We start from the raw sequence: 16940 nt of genomic DNA, 5'->3' as shown, positions 1-16940 counted from the left end.
ACTACTAATAAAGTAATTGAAATTATTTATTACCCACCCTTTACCCCTTTAAAAGTTAAAACAACAGACGAAAAATAAGTAATTAGCCAAAATATATATATAAAATCATTTACATTAATTTACAACTACATATTAATTAAATACAAATTACTTCCCACCATTTACTCCTATGAACACCAAAACACACCCCTAAAATCACTTACACAATTACCATAACTAATTAAAATAATTAACCAATTATTAATTCATCTATTTAAAAAAATGACTTCCCACCCTTAACACCTATAAACATCCCAACACACACCTAAAATTAATCACACAATTAACATAATTATTTACCAATTAATTAATATCTATTAACAACCAATTAATAAATCATTACTAAAAAATTACTTTACACATTTAACACTATAACATCTCAATTAAACAAATATTAATAAATAAAAATAATCAATACATTTCATTTAATTAAATTACTTCCCACCCTATTCCCCTATAAACCCACAACCTGCTACAGAACTAAAAGTGCAAATTTCAAATAAAAAAAATGAATAACTACAAAAAATGTAACACATATAAAAATACAAACAATTCTTATGCAAAAAAAATACAATAGATAAACACATACATATAAAATATATAAAAAACCATACATAACATTAATCAACAAACAATATTTTAACAACTATATTTTTGCAAACAATATTAAACACAATGGGTACCATTACGATGTCCGACCGCCACCGTAACAGAATGCGGGACAGTCTGACAGGGGAGCGGCGGTCCCGCATCTGCAATTAGGATGCCACTGAGGTGGTGGCATCCCCCATTACCAGCATTTTGGTGGGTAGTGCTCACAGCACCGCCCGCCACAATGCTGGGAATGCACGTTGTGCATTGGCATGTACAAGGTGACAGGCACCGTGTGGTGCCTGACACCTTGTCTATGCCAATGTAGGAGGTTCCATAGGTACCTCCCATGTGCACCCCCCCAACATCCTTGAGGCCCGCTACGGCCCCCAACAGTGAAGACTGCATGCCTTTACATGGCGGCTACACCGCTATAGAAAGGTTCATCTCCGCCCTCATCATAATATGGATGGCGGTGTCTTTCAGACACCGCCACCATATTGTGGCAGTTTTCCACCCAGTTGACGTGTCTACCGGCGTAAAAGTGGTGGACGGTCTTCCTGTCCGCCGCGGACCCCCCAAGCCATCTTAATGTTGGGGGTGGTGAATCATGGACGGATGGCGGGTGGATCGCCCCCGCCGGGCCGGTGGTGGCTACTGCTGGCCCGGCGTGGTCAATCCGCCCACCAGCCTAATGGGCCCCAATATTTTTTACATCGATATTACTTACCTTAATCGACATTATTGACCACGATATTCTTGCTGTCGATATTTGCAACTCGATATTTCTGATTCAATATTCTGTCTCTGCACCAACTGGAGACCACTTTACATTCAGTAACCAATGCAATTTAATCCAGCTTGGACTTCCTTGCAGGTGATCTGGAGAACAAGCTACTGAGTCAATAATGTCTCCATCTCTTTAATCATCAAACCTTCTTCCAGGCATTATTAACTCCCCCAAACATATTAGATGGGCGGACAATGCTGCTCAACTAGTTGGGGAATGGATTGTTTAAGGCGGGTAGCAGCACCATTATTCTTGCCCAGCAACACAGACTTACCATCTGATGTCAACATGACCATTTTCATAAGGTTCAGTTAATTGGCAGATTAGAATTATTTCACAGAAATAGTGGTAGCCTCTGAATTGCAACTAGACAGCTTTGCTATTCCTCAAACAGTGTTTTATGCTCTTGTTTGCAAAAAATGAATGGAACATGTAAGCAGATAAGCAAATCACGTTGGTAGCTTGTCTGCTGCAGAGATCTTCATACTGCTTGCATACTTCTAGGAGATGATTTTCCATTGTATACTCCTGAGTTCAATAAAATATGATCTGTTGAGTTGGATAATAGAAAAAACACCTGTAATTCAGTGTCAAGAGATGCTTTCATTTGCTTGAGCATTATGTAAATGACCAGTCCATACTCAGCTTTTGCATTAGTCATTAATAAGACCTTGATGTCGCTGGTGCCTGCATGATGGCTGGCCAACCACAGGTGCAACTTAAAAGTATATTTTCTGCCCCAAAAAATAAATAAATAAAAAGATGCACAACTGTAAAACTGAAAGTTTGGATTTACTGATAGGATTACATTTTAAAATGAAGAATTACTAAAGGCCACTTGATGGCAACATTGGATAATTTGTTTCAATATCCAAGCTTTGGTAGCTTTTGATGATACAGACTGCCGTGGTTTACCTTCCGCTTGTGTTCTCTTCTTCAGCCGTTGTCCCCTCCTCTGCACGAGATCGCTGCCACTGCTCCACCTCAACAAGCAAATGACAGTTTTTTGCACCTCTAATGTTTTAAAAGCAGCAGCTTGAAATGGTCTCTCTCGGGATGTGTTGTGCAGTGAAGTGTGTATGTGCTTTTCACAAGTCACTGCATGCTTTGGGTGGCCTGAGTTCGCTCTCGCACCCTACAGGAAGCAATGACTTGGATGCATCAGTGTGAAAGGTGATGCGTGGAGCAAATGAGGTGATGCATTGCAGTCTATCCCAAAAGTGTAGGCGATGCTTCGGTTCCTAGCTGCGCAAAGTCGAAGATGCATCGAGAGTCAAGATGCAATGGACATCAGGGCAATGCTTTGATGTCAAACTGCTGGGTTGTAGGCGATGTGAGCAGCACAAAGCAGAGGTGCGTTGGAAAAAAGGGATGACGCGTCACACAGTTGGCGATGTGATACCTATGGTTTGTGCAGCAGCTGCGATGCGTCGGTGCTGAGGGAAATGCATCGATTCGGATTGGCACAATGTTGTTGGTGCTTGATTTTCTGGGTTCCAGCACTTAGTACTCACTTCAAGTCCCAGGCCTGTATTGGCACCACTTGGCAGAGCAAGGCTCACAGTAGACAGCGTCCAGGTGCTGGTTACAAGGTGAAGAAAGAAGTCTTTGATATCACTGAGACTTCAGAACTAGGAGGCAGACCAACAAGCCCTTGGAGATACTTTGGTTTTGGCATGTAGAGATGCAGGTTCCTTCCTTCTCACTCTCAGGCAAGAGGCAGCAGGCCAACCCAGTAAAGCAGTTGAGCAAAGTGGCCGTCCCTCCAGCAGCACAGCAGTCATTTTCCTGGTAGAATGTCCTCAGTTCCAAAAGTGTTCTGATTTGGTAGTGTCAGAAGTCCAAGCGATGCATTGGTTCTGCTCAGGGATCCGCTTCTCAGCAGAGAAGATTCATCGGTTCACTAATATGCCCCTTAGGCCCACTTCCAAGGGTCGAACACTCGGGTGGCAACACTTGGTAGGGTAGACTCACAGATGGCAGAGTCCTGGTGCAGATGCAAGTCGGTTGGAAACCGGTTATGTCCCTGAGGCTTCAGATCAGGAGGCCAGCCAGCTAGTCCTTGGAGTCACTCTGGATTCTGGGTTCAAATGATGCAGGTCCAGTCCTCCTCACCGAGGCAAGAGGACAGCAGGCAGCAGTTCAGCCCTCAAAGCAGGAGTCCAGCGGGGTGCAGTGCAGTAGAGTGGCAGTTCTTCAGCAGCATAGCAGTCCTTCTTCCTAGTAGAATGTCATCAGTTCCTGAAGTGTTCTGATTTGGTGGTGTCAGAGGTCCAGTACTTATACCCAGTTGGGCTTTTGATATGGGGGAGACTTCAAATAGATGCTTTGAAGTACAGAGAGACCCTTTTCTCCCTGTCCCGGCTACAGACTTACTACAGGGGGTATGCAAACCTTCCTGTTGGGACAGGACACAGCCCTTTCAGGCATACATGTCAGCTCCTCCCTCCCATCCTGCTTAGGGTGACCCATCAGCATTCAGATGTCCATTCAGTCACACATACCCTTCCATTGTGTGTGTCGATCTAAAGAGAATGCATACAAAACGTGCTGTCACCCACCCCAGACGTGCATTCTAGAGTCAGGCAGAAGGTCCAGTAAGTTAAAGTAAGAAAAATATAACTTTTTAAAGTGTTATTTTCAGACTTGCAAATAAAAATCCAACTTTACCATAAGTTGTGATTTTAAATTGTGAGTCCAAAGGCACCAAATTTGAAAAGTCTATCTTTTTCTGGTCGGAAATTACACTTATAAAGTGTCATAAGGTAATCCTGAAGTTAACCCATGGAAGAGATAGGCCTTTCCATAGTGAAAAATGAGTTTAAGAATGTTTCACTACCGGGACATGGAAAACCTAAACGTACGTGTCCACGGTTCCCTACCCTTGGGGCTGGCAAGGGTCCACCTTCGGGATGATGTATATGCATTCAAAAGGAAGGTTGGGGCTTGGCCAGAGGGTTAACATGCCAGGTCGACATGGAAATTTAAAATTGCTCATACAGGCTCTGTAGTGGCAGACCTAAAACATGTTTAAAGGACTACTAAAGTGGGTGGCACCATTATTTCTGTAGGCCTACTAGTAGCATTTATTATGCAGGCATTGTGCACAGGTAGTGCACTTTACTAGGGTCTTATAAGTGAATTAAATGTGCCAGTAGTGAAAAAACAATATTACTATGTTTAGTTCAGAGAGCACATGCACCTTATCACTGGTTAGCAGTGGTAAAGTGTTCATAGTCTTAAAGCCAGGAGGAGGAGGAAGGCAAAAACGTTTGGGGGTCACCCTGCAGAAAGAGCCATTTCCAACAAAAAACAATCTGTGCATGTTTACAGTAAAGTCAAGGTGCTTTGGCGGAAGTATGTATGCATCTCTCCTTGATACAACCCACCTGCATATAAGAGTTGTATCACTTTACCGGATCAAAGTTAAAGATTTTTTTCTACCAGTTACAGTATAGAACTGGTAAGAAAAGTGGACAGTCCTACATTGCTACAACACCATTGCTTTCTTGGTTTTCATATCTTTAGAGGTTGAAAATATGAAATGTTTTTGGATCTTTTTAGTATTACAAAAATGTGCAATTATTTTAACAATAATGATCCTTGAATTTGAGAAAACTGGCAAGAACAGTAAGAAATTTGCTGCCAAATTCTAGAATCTGGTGGGAGGAGTAAACAAAAACTCAATTTCAATGATTTCTGAAAGAAAATAGCAGCATACTGTTGTGCTGATAGGAAGGATGATTTATTTTCAGAGCAGTGACTAACGTGTACTTTTCAATCCTGTTTCTCGAATATCCAGAAGCAGCAACCATTGATGATTCAATGTGTAAGGAGCCTTAATAATTATAATATGCAAGGTAATGCACACAATTCACTAAGGAGTTCTGAGATAAATATGTGGAGACAAATATTACTCTAATATGCTCAGTTTGTTAAACCAAAATGTATACAATATTTGCAGTCCTGAATTTCAACTTTGCTTACTCCTTATCCTATGTCTCACATATCTGGTTCTGTGACAGGAAAGTTGCCTTTCTATCCAGGAATGTGATTTCCACAATCATGAACTTAAACAAAAACCTTTGCCACAATGGCCTCTCCCTTAAAGTCACAGACTCATGAATCCAACCATCCAAAGCCCCTCCCCCCACCCTAATTTTTCCTGCAACCAAACCTCAGCTTCCCAGAGCACCAACATTTCCCTTTTAGACTGGTCCTCTTCACCCTTAAGGTTGATTTCATTTAGACAACTTTGACCAGATACATAGGTAATCACCAAGTGGATGAGTTAATATGGCTTTTCTAGTGATTTTCCATCCTCTGTCTTGATATTTAGAGTATATCTTTAGCTTGGATGGACAAAGGAACAACAAATTTTGCAAGTAAAAATGCCCCTTATGCTAAAGGAAAAGCTACATTTGTAAGATCATTGCTTAGCCAATGGTTATGTGATGCTTATCGTCTCCTCAATTTATCAGAGGATTAAAGGCTCCCAAAAAGGTATTGGCTAGAATCTCACACCCATAACATAGCCACTTATCAAAACGAACATCATCCAGATGAAAACAATTCATATATTTCATGCTGACAGACTCAAACAATTCCATCGTTACTGATTACCATTCAGGCTTTTACCCATACCAAAACCACAATATTACATATTAGAGAGGAGCAGTCTCCACCATAGGACCAGGACTTTGAATTAATATTGTTTTCATTGTAATCTCAAAAGGCTTGGTGGTTTATGTGTAACAGCCTGGTAGCTGTTCAAGCTGCTACTCTCTTCTTGAACCCACTGCATTCAGTTGTGTCCCTTCCTCTTTGAATGTTGGACAATTGGCTGTGGATTGCTCAAAATATCCTCTTATCTCTGGTCCTCTTTATTTTGTACATGAAACCTCTGGCAAACATTCAGGACAGCCAAATAATTTGCTGCAGTATTAATGTCACTAACTCTCAGGTACTTATCAGAATCTCTGATAACCATGAGAATAACAAGCAGGCCATGGACTTCATTTTGTAGATACATCAGTTCATTCAAACAAACTACTTGGCACCCAGTTACACAGCAATTGAGGTAATGCTTTTGGGGCCACTGTGTTTAGTCTGTTGGCATTAGATGAGCCTCTCACTGAAGGTTCCCCATCACCAGATTCATGGTTTGTAATTTGAAAGTCACTTTCTGCAATTAAGTAACCTTCTCTCTGGATTTTAGCAATGTTGCTACATTCCTTTCTGTCTTGACAATACCACATATGAGTTCTCAGGTACACACAGCTCTCATGTCCTACCTCAATATTTATAATGGCATCTTCACTGGGCTTCACTCTATCATTTCTTCTAAGTCCAAATACATAGAACTATAAAAACAACTTATCCTGGCTTTGAAGCAGAAGGTCCATACTGCCTGCAGTTGCTCCACTGCTAAAAAGTCAAGCAGAGGGAGGAGTTTAAAACATTTGTCTTTATTCCTAATGCTATTTGGATCTGCAGGTTTCTATATAGGTGGAAATTGCTTCATTTAAGAGTTCAGATATGTTGCAGTTTTGCATACGCAGCTTGATATACCCACTTGGAGGTGTCCATCTGTGGAAATCTCCTGTAGGGAGGGAGTGGTTATTCCTTGGTGGGTATGCCTTGAAGTTTGTGAAGGTCCACAAACTGAAATGTTTGTGAGTATTCACAAACCCATCTTTGAGATATTGAAGCCCTATACATTTTCAGAGGTTTTCTCCTGTGAAAAGGTAGGAATAAATACTTTTCCAGGTATGTAGTGAAAGACAACACCCCCAAAATTAGCTGGGTTGTAGAGGAAGGAATTTCTCCACTACAGAATAAAAAAAATTATCAAGTGGATTTGCTCTTTTTTCTTGGAAAATATGTGCGGATATGGTCGTATGAGAAAAACCTTTTCAAAGAGTAGACCTAGAAAACGCTGACTGGCACTTCTTACCAGGGATATTTCTAGTAACTTTTATGAAGTCTCCCGTCATACATTTGGACCCACGTGAGACTGTAGGCTTGTATTTTTAGGTTTACAACTTTTTCCAAAAGCCAGGCCCACTGAGTAGCTTTAAAAGGTAGTCCATCGTCATGCACCAAACAATGTGTCATTTAGGGCAGGGATCTCTAATGGGTAGTCGGGAGTTACCGGTAGCTCGCCACTACCTTGGAAGAAGCTCCCTGAATGCAGCTCAGCATAGTACTTAATACAGAGAGTCTACTCTAACCATATTGAATAAGGTCACTTTGCAAGAAAAATACAATAATCTCTTTGAGTGTGTTAACCCCCAATGGAATGTGCATATTTGATACAAAATTGTGTATTTTGAGAAACTGGTATGCTAATGTTTGAAAACAAAAATGAATGAAAATCCAAAACAAATTTAAACTGCTCTTTGAATGATCAGACTGAGTTGTGGACACTTTTAGCTATTTGAAATTCTTGTGTGCCAGTGGGCATTTAGGGGCTCATTATGACTGATGTCCGCCCGCCATCATAGCAGTGCTGGGACCGCCTGCCAGACGTGTGGTGGTCCCCCAACCCAATAAGGATGGGCGCATCCTGGCCTTTTAACGTTGCAGATGGTGCTGCTGGCTGCAGCACCGTTCGCAATGTTAAAACGCCATGATGTGCATTTTCATGCACAACGTGGCAGGCACCATGTGGTGGCTGCCACCTTGTGCATGGAAACCAGTGCACCTACACCCTCCCCCCACACAGACGGGGCCCGCAACAGGCCCCCAAACCCAATCCCCACGAGGTTGCCGCCATGGAAAGGCCTTTACCAAGGCACATCCTAATATGGCAGACGGTGCCTGCTAGGCACCGCCACCATATTAGTGGCCCTTTCCGCCCGTCAGGCAATCGGTGCGATTGCCACCGGCGGGCTTGCGGCGGTCGGACGTTGCATCTGCCGCGATACCCACTGCCATCCTTGGTGGTGGGTAAATCTCATTGTGATGGCGGGAGGATCGCCACCGCCGGCCCGGTCCTCCTGCCATCATAATGAGCCCCTTAATGTGGTGATTATTTTGTCATTGTTCATGTGGAGGCATTTTATTATGCAAAAACATGACTTTTCCTGACACTGCTGTCATGTGTCAAGGTAGTTGGCGTTCTAATGCTATATGAATTTTAAATATAGTCCAGCCAAAATTCAGACTATAGACTACCAGAATATCAAGGAGGTGAGTATACAAAGATAACTATAGTTTTATGTATGTTTTTACCGCCACATCTATTAACTTGCAAATGTATATCTAATATTGTGGCATACATCTGGGTGCCCACTACTAGTAATTCTGGAAGATGTGCACACTATTGTAATTGGCTCTAATGTGCTCCTTACTGCAACAACTGTCAAAGTCATCAGTAGCTCAGAATTGTCTTCATCCTTCAGAAGTAGGTCTTGTTATAGAAAAGGTTGTAGACTCCTGATTTAAAGGGCAGGAGGCAGCCGTCCATTCCACCAAGTCACCAGAGGGCTGGATTTAGAAAACAACCACCACTGCAGCAGCGGCATGAAGCATGAAAGGTTTACCAAGCATGCACCACATATGTTGCATCTGCTTGGCAAACATTTTAATATTTCAAGAATGGTCTCCTTGCAGCGATTTCAGCATGGGTGGACAAATGTAGTGAAAGAACTCATGCCCTAAATAAGATAGGACAACCAACGCTATGGCTTAGTGGCCCAGTGGTATATGGGCCGTCATGTCATGTTTCCAAATGTGAAGGAAGCTGAGGCTCACCGTACTTCAGCTTCCCACCTCTTAATGTAATGTGATCGAGGAAGTTTGCACATGGTGAACTTGGCACTCGCTAAAGGTTATTTGACTTTCATAGCTCTCTCTCACTTAAGATGGACTTTTCAACGTACAGAAATGTACTTAAATTACACCCTTTCAGCCAAGATTATAGATGTTCACTTTTATTACAATTACCATCACACTCTTTATTGTAATCCCCTTTTCAGTGAAACCCCTTCCTGTGCTAGTACTTCTTTTTTCAGTTCAGTAAGATTTTATTGAATTTTTAAGAAAGGAGCAATACATGAAGACATACAGAAAAAGTGAAGAAATTCATTAAAATACAAAGAAGCGAAAAAAGAATAATCATAAAGATACAGTCATGAATAAAACTCATCGCAATACAATAAAATTGTCATTCAAAGGAAAACAAAAGAAGGGGAAAGGAGGGGAAGGGGGGGAAGGGAGAAGGGAAAGGGAAATATATAATTCATAGCATAAATACTTAAATAAGTAGAGTTACTAATACTACATGAACAATATAACAACAATAATTATAACTGTACATAAGAATCTATAGGAGACCAGAAAGATTGAAAAGTCGGAGAATTATGATGAACACCTTGTAATGATAATTGTGCACCTCTTCTTGTAAAGACAATCCAGGACCACCAAGCATGGACTGAAAGGGAAGAAGCATCCTTCCAACAAAAAGTGATGGATTTTATCGCGGCTGATACTAGAAAATTAAATAATTTTGCTTCAATATCATCAAGGGGTACACTCAAAGCAACAGATTTACATATAATTAAATTATAAGAGGGTAAATCAGAAATAGGCAAAATTTTCTGTATCACGTTCCATACTTCAGACCAAAATTTCAAAATAGTCGGACAATCAAATAACATATGACGTAAGGAACCAGGATGTAACTTGCAATGCCAGCATGCATTAGATGGTAATAACTGTGCTAGTACTTCTAAACGTTGGGAAACCTGTGTGTCACATACAAACCTCAAATAGGTTACATTTAGCTGTTCCTAACTGTGGTATAGGATTTTCAGAATTTACTTACTTAAAGACTGAATTTTGAAATATAGTATTTTACCCTAATTTATCCAGTTTCGAACCACTTAGTGCAATAAGGTGTTCTGTTTTTTTGGTATAAATATTGCAAAGGGCTTAAGCTCTTCTTCCATGTATTTATATAGAGGGATTGAGGTAACACATAGACCACACCTACAGCATTGTTTTGGGTATGTGAGATCATCGCGTGTCATGTGCACTGAGATTGCTTCATGATGTTATCGCCTTCTCATCAAATTCTAAGTGATGTTATAACACATAGATTAAACAAGATAGGAGTACAATTTGAACACCCTACTTAGCCATGCTTCATGCCACTTGGAGATTTTTAGCCCTATTTACTAGTTCAAACTCACTTTTTAATTCGGAAATTTGTTTTGACTCATAAAAGGGTATATTCAAAAAATATGTTTGTGTTAGTAAATGTGGGGGTTCACAAACTCTTCACCGAAAAGGCCATGTCAAGGCAGGAGTAAATTGATTTTCAGGGTGTCTTAGAAAGAGATACCCATACAGTTGTTAGGACTGTAGAGAATTGCTTTTCCATGTGAAAAATATATTTTCCTTAGACAAGAAAATATCAGCAAAAGCATTTACACATGTACTTCCTATTTTCATGTGCAAAAATATGCACGCTTGTATGTCCGCTAGAGAAAAATAAATTCACAAAAGTGTTCCAGAAATGTGCATGAAAACCTGCAGGTTAACCTAAAGAACTTTGGGGCATAATATCAAGAAACGGCGTTAATATTGCCGCCGCTTTAGTGGCAGAAAACTGACGCTAAAACGGCGATAATGGGCTTGATAATATGCCCATGTGAATTCCCAGAGAAGCCAATGTTCAGGTGTGAACATGGGCTTCTATTGGAATTCTCAAAAGCATCTTATCAATCCCATTATCGCCGCTTTAGCGGCAGTTTCCTGCCGCTAAAGCGGCGATAATTTTACCGCCGTTCTTGATAATATGCCCCTTTGTGCATTCCACAATGTTGAAACTAGACCCCCATCTGAGATTTTAAATCTGGGTTGTGGGTTTGGCTTATTATTTTTATTGTAGAATTATTTATGCCTGGCTTGCTCTCAACATCATAAAACTTCTGCCCATATTATCAAGAACGGCGATAAAATTTTCACCGCTTTAGCGGCAGGAAACTGCCTCCATAGCGGCGGTAAGGGGCTTGATAATATGCCCTTGTGAATTCTTGTGAATTCCCAAAGAAGCCCAGGTTCACACCAGAACCTGAGCTTCTATGGGAATTAACAAGGGCATATTATCAAGCTCCTTATCGCCGCTTTAGAGGCAGTTTCCTGCCGATAAATCGGCGATAATGTTATCGCCGTTCTTGATAATATGGCCCCCCGTCTTACCAAAACACATCAGTGTCTAAAGTTTAAATTCAGGGGAAATCTTTTTGGCAACAGATGTATGTGGTTTATCGGAAATCTGTTGGAAAGCCTTGAAATCGCTGACAGTACAAACTGATAATTTGTTTTAATTTAGATTTTTCGAATCATGTAAATGTCAAATGCAAACCTATTTATTTTGCCTTTTTATCATTTTTAGTGCTATTGAAGTGAAAGAACATGAATTTTTCAAAGGAATTGACTGGCAGCAAGTTTATTTACAAAAGGTAATTGGGTATTTGAAACATATTGTTATATGTGTTCACATGGTGCACATTCTGTCATCGGTGCGGCTTCGCAGCCTCAAACCTAATAGTTATTATGATAAACTTAGACGAGTCTTACCTATAAAGCGTAAATAGAACTACTAGGTGTTTGTTATCGCATTTTAGGCATCTTGCTTAAGATTATCGACAACATACTGCTTTCTATGGCGAAATTGTGGTCCCTGTTCAAAATGGTCACATGCTGCGTGCCCAAAAGCAAGTGGAGTTTTGCTATACTGATGTAGTAGTACGGCCTTTTCTGTAATATTGAATTTGTGCTACCAGTGTGGGTAACTGCATCAGCGCCCCACATAGGGGTAGTAGGTGCTACATAATTTCTACAATACAAAATAGTATTTGTTCTCATTTGCATGCGTGCATGACCCAGTGTAAATTAGGGAATCCACATTGTCTGTTTGCAAATTGGTAGATTGACCCAGGTCTTTCAAATAGGTGCCTGAGGATCTTGTGAGATCTGTACCAATAAGGAGATGTCACCCATTTAGAGTACCTCCTCCCCACGGTATTTTTGTAAAGGGTAATGGAGAGCCCATGACTACACCAACCCAATGGGGTCACTAGCCCTTTTGAAATCATTGTTTAAATTCTACCCAGTTCTTTTCAAATTCAGAGATTTCCCAGCAGTTCCAATAACTTGATAAATGACATCTGATGGAAACATTTCCCATGCAGTTTTTGCAATTTCTTTATTATAGAGGGTGACTCTATTTTTCCATACATTACATAAAAGTATCTGTTGGAAATGGCCCTTTTTGCAGGGCTATCCTCAAACTTTTTGCTTCTTCCTCCTTTATTTTTCCTGACCCCTGGTTGTTGGCTATAGGACTCTGGGCACTTTACCACTGCTGATCAGTGTTAAAAGTGCATATGCTCTCTCTAACAATTGTTATTATGATTGGTTATCCATGATTGGCATATTTGTTTTACCAGTAGGTCCCTACTAAAGTGCACTGAGTGTGCCAGGACTGGTGATTCAAATGCTACTAGTAGGCTTGCAGCACTGATTGTGCCACCCACATGAGTAGCCCTAAAATGGTGTGTCAGGCCTGCTACCGCAGTGCCTGTGTGCGGTTGCTAACTGCCATACTGACCTGACCAATGTCCCCACTAACCATTCCTTTTCTGTACACGTTGGACACCCCTATGGAAGGCCCAAGGTAACCCCCTGGGCAGGGTTCAGTGTATGTGAAAGGTAGAGTATGTACTAATGTGGGTGACAGGCTCTGATAGTGAAATACTGCCAATTTCGTTTTTCACTATTGAAAGGCCATCTTGCCCATAGGCTAGAATGGGGAATGCTGTGTATAAGATTTATCTGCATATCTTCCCATAGGAGCAAGATAGAAAATTGAAGTGTGATATCCCTGAACTCAGAATTTAATAACCCATCTTTCAGGAAGAATGTTTTTTAAATCCTGTGTTTGAAAAAAGCACTTTCAGAAAGTGGCTGTATTCTTATCTGACCGTCCTGTGTGCCTTTGCCTGTTTGTGAATTGACTGACTGGTTTGTGAATGACAGGGGCTGGGGTGGCTCCAGGAGGCTGGATGAGTCAGCACTGGGCTGAATAGTTCTGATAGATTTGGGGGTCTCCAGTGGCACAGGTAGGTACTTGTGACAAATAGTGAGCCTCTCCTCTAGTCAGGACAAGGGGATTACACACCTAAAATAACCCCTGCTCATCCTCTAGGTTGTGTGGCACGATCAGTCAATGCTTATTTCAGAGGCGTTGTAAGTTAAGCAGTTGTGACCACATACAGTAACCCAGTGACAACAGTACAAATGGACACCACACAGGTTTATATCAAAAATAAGTAGACTTTATATAGAGTAACCACAAGACCATAAACGACAAAAACACACACTATGATTACTTTAAGACGGTAGATTTAGGCTTAGTGCCGCTCGCAGTGAGGTTTTGCCTTAACTTTACCCTTTTCCCTGACGGACGCAACAGGAGTTGCCAACTAGCTTTCCAGAGTGCAGAGGAGCAGAGGACCCGACCAGCGAGGCCGCAGCGGAGGTGAGAGGCGCGGCCCCGGGACTGCGAGGACCAGCATTCAACACCAGCAGCTGGTCCTCTTCCCGCGTGAGCCGCGCCCCCTCCCAGAGCCCGCCCCCATCAAAGTCCTCTTAACCTCTCGCGGCCCCCGCTTCGCGGGGGCCGCTCGCAGTGAGGTTTTGCCTTAACTTTACCCTTTTCCCTGACGGACGCAACAGGAGTTGCCAACTAGCTTTCCAGAGTGCAGAGGAGCAGAGGACCCGACCAGCGAGGCCGCAGCGGAGGTGAGAGGCGCGGCCCCGGGACTGCGAGGACCAGCATTCAACACCAGCAGCTGGTCCTCTTCCCGCGTGAGCCACGCCCCCTCCCAGTGCCCGCCTCCTTTCATCATAGAAGTATTTTAGGCTCTCCACTAACGCGCATCGCGGGACGCGCGCGGGCGTGCGCCGGGCTAAGCCCGGGCAAAGGGCAGGCCCGTTGTTGCCCGTTAGTGCCCGGTAGAGACCGGACCGGGCCACCCCTCTTGGATCTAACAGTTATTACTGGTAATACTCAGTGCATAGGCCTCCATAAAATAAATGTCTACCATGCGCGGTAGAACTAGAAGTAATACTAAAAAAGCAATGGCCGTAGCACAAGTTACTGGGCTTATAGACCAATTTATTTCTCGGGTTAATGAGACAATTGACCATAGCATTATTCTATTGGAAAAAAGAGTATCCCTGGACCTTATGAATGCTAAACGCTCGTCCTTGGGCCTCTTAGCAACTGCAAGTTCACCCGTCCAACAACCTCTAACTAATTGTTCCCTCCCTTTACCTTCGACTGCTGCTGGCACATACACAGTCCCTAACGCTGTCGACCTATCAGTAACTCAATCAGATTCTGACCCGTCATTTGTCGATCTTGAGGCCACTCCAGACCTAAAAGCCTGCCAATCATCCGAAAAGCCAGAGTTAAGTGTAGACAAACACCCCCAAGTATCAAGTGTAGGAGCTATTCCTGTATTGCCAAATTTAAGGAATAAAGGTTCTACTAAGAATGCGTCTAAGGCTAAGGAAAAGCCTAAAACCAAAATTAGGAATCACAACCTTGTCTCACCTACCCCTAACTCTGCATCAGGCATACCTTGCTGCGTCGAAAATATGGTAATAGACTTAAAATCGGATCTTGAAGCTACGATAGCGGCACAAATTAAGCCCTTAATATCCAAAATTGACAGACTGACGTCGCTAATCAATTCAAAATGGGCCAATAAGGCAAGTGGGAATGTACCTACACAGACGCGTGGGATAACAAAAGAAGTGCCTCTGGAAAATACATCTAGTACCAAGCCTTCGAGAGATTCTTCTACTAAGGCCAAAATCTTCCCAGATAACCTAGGATCAGTAATACAGCATTCGAATCAAATAGGGGGTAAATCTGTTGTATCTCCCCCAACCCCTAGTGTGATTGGTCCCACCTCGATGATACAAACATTCTCTGCCCCAAAAAAAGGGAGCAATCAACTAGTAAAGGGACCAAACGGTCTGGATACCAACTTGACATCAACTTCTTCCTCAAATAAGACTCAGGAACCAAAGACAAGGCTGGCTCGCTTCAAGACAATCAACTTGCCGCCGGAAGTTTCCCCCTTTGTGGTTGTTTTGACGGGTGTACCACCACTGAAGGAGGGTAGAAGAGAAACTTTTGTTGAACTGAGAAACAAATGTGCCCAGTGGCTTCAGTTGCACAAACCTTTACCCATCCATATGAGCGGTGAAATTCTTGCTGTACGTAGAGGAGAGTGGGTGGGCAGGAGCACCAAGACCATAGCAGGAGATGTAATTACTGTTAATTTTAGGGATACAGGGGCAGTGAATTATATATGTAATACACCCTGTAGTGGACCTGCTACTCAAATTAATCCACTTCCCCTGTCCTACTTCCTACCCATGCCCCCAAGACAAAATCCTCCTAGGTTCAGCTTCCCAATTAACAGATGGTACACACATGCTCCACAACATATTACTCATCAGTGGCAGCAGCCATGGCATGGACCACCTCCCCCACTTGACCCCTTTATTTCACAGTTTGCCCACTGGAACAGATTCTGTGCGCTGGATGAGGTTGATTGACTCAATTCTGACGAAGCTTCCTCCTTACATTTTGATACTAATAGGGGCGAGGAGGAGGTCACCTCAGTCATACCCCACCTCATTTGTCCCAATTTCCTAACTGCGGCGGTTACCAACCTGACCGAGCCAATACCTTCTGCTCTAGATAGGGACTGTATAGATTCCCATAACTCCAGAGCTATTAAAGACACTAGAGGGGAAACCATCAAGGACAAAATAAAAATTCTCAGTTGGAATCTCGCGGGGATTCACAGGAAATTGGGTCTGCCCGAGTGGAGTGATTTGGTTGAAGCACACAAGATCTGTGTGTTTCAGGAGACCTGGAGCACTGAACCGCTCCACCGAGTCGGGTTTGTCACTTATTTTGTTCCAGCAGAAAAACCCAGGCAAGGGAAGGGGCGCCCTTCGGGGGGGCTCATTATTTGGGTAAGCATTTCCCTTAACTGCCGAATAACCTCTAAGCAGACAAATAGCCCAGATATTCTGGGCATTTCTCTGTCTAACCATCGTAGAGGTTTGACCTTACATCTTTACAATGTCTATGCTAGAGGCACTAAAAATGGGTGCACCTCATCTGTAATATCCGATCTTGAGGTGCAGCTTAGGGACTATAAAGAAGCTGACCACACCTTAGTAGCAGGTGACTTTAACTGCACATATGAGCCACTTCCCCTGGATGGAATCCCTGACCTAGGTGAAGAAGATAGCAAATGGGGTATTCCAACACTCTCCATCCCTCCGATTAAACGTTGGACCCGTAGTGCAGTGCAGTTAAATGCACTGTCTCTGGAGTTTGGGTTAAGAGCTACTAATGGCCGTACATCTTCTGACCGGATGGGCGCTCCAACGTTCAACAGGGTTGGTCATACCT

At 42.5% G+C, this 16940-nt stretch overlaps 1 protein-coding gene across 2 annotated transcripts in view; it reads left to right on the top strand.

The window, feature by feature from the left end:
• Nucleotides 1–16940, top strand: part of GRK3 (G protein-coupled receptor kinase 3) — a 1268751-nt gene that overhangs the window by 1150954 nt on the left and 100857 nt on the right. For both annotated transcript variants that reach the window (XM_078667331.1, XM_078667330.1), the window contains exon 16: nucleotides 11826–11892. In XM_078667331.1, the coding sequence (XP_078523457.1) occupies nucleotides 11826–11892 (67 nt within the window). The remainder of the gene's footprint in view (nucleotides 1–11825; nucleotides 11893–16940) is intronic.

The sequence above is a fragment of the Lissotriton helveticus genome, chromosome 11, assembly GCF_964261635.1.
Source record: "Lissotriton helveticus chromosome 11, aLisHel1.1, whole genome shotgun sequence".
NCBI classification, from domain to species: domain Eukaryota; kingdom Metazoa; phylum Chordata; class Amphibia; order Caudata; family Salamandridae; genus Lissotriton; species Lissotriton helveticus.
The sequence above is the reverse complement of the archived record's forward strand: the minus strand, read 5'-3'. Positions and strand labels throughout refer to the sequence as shown.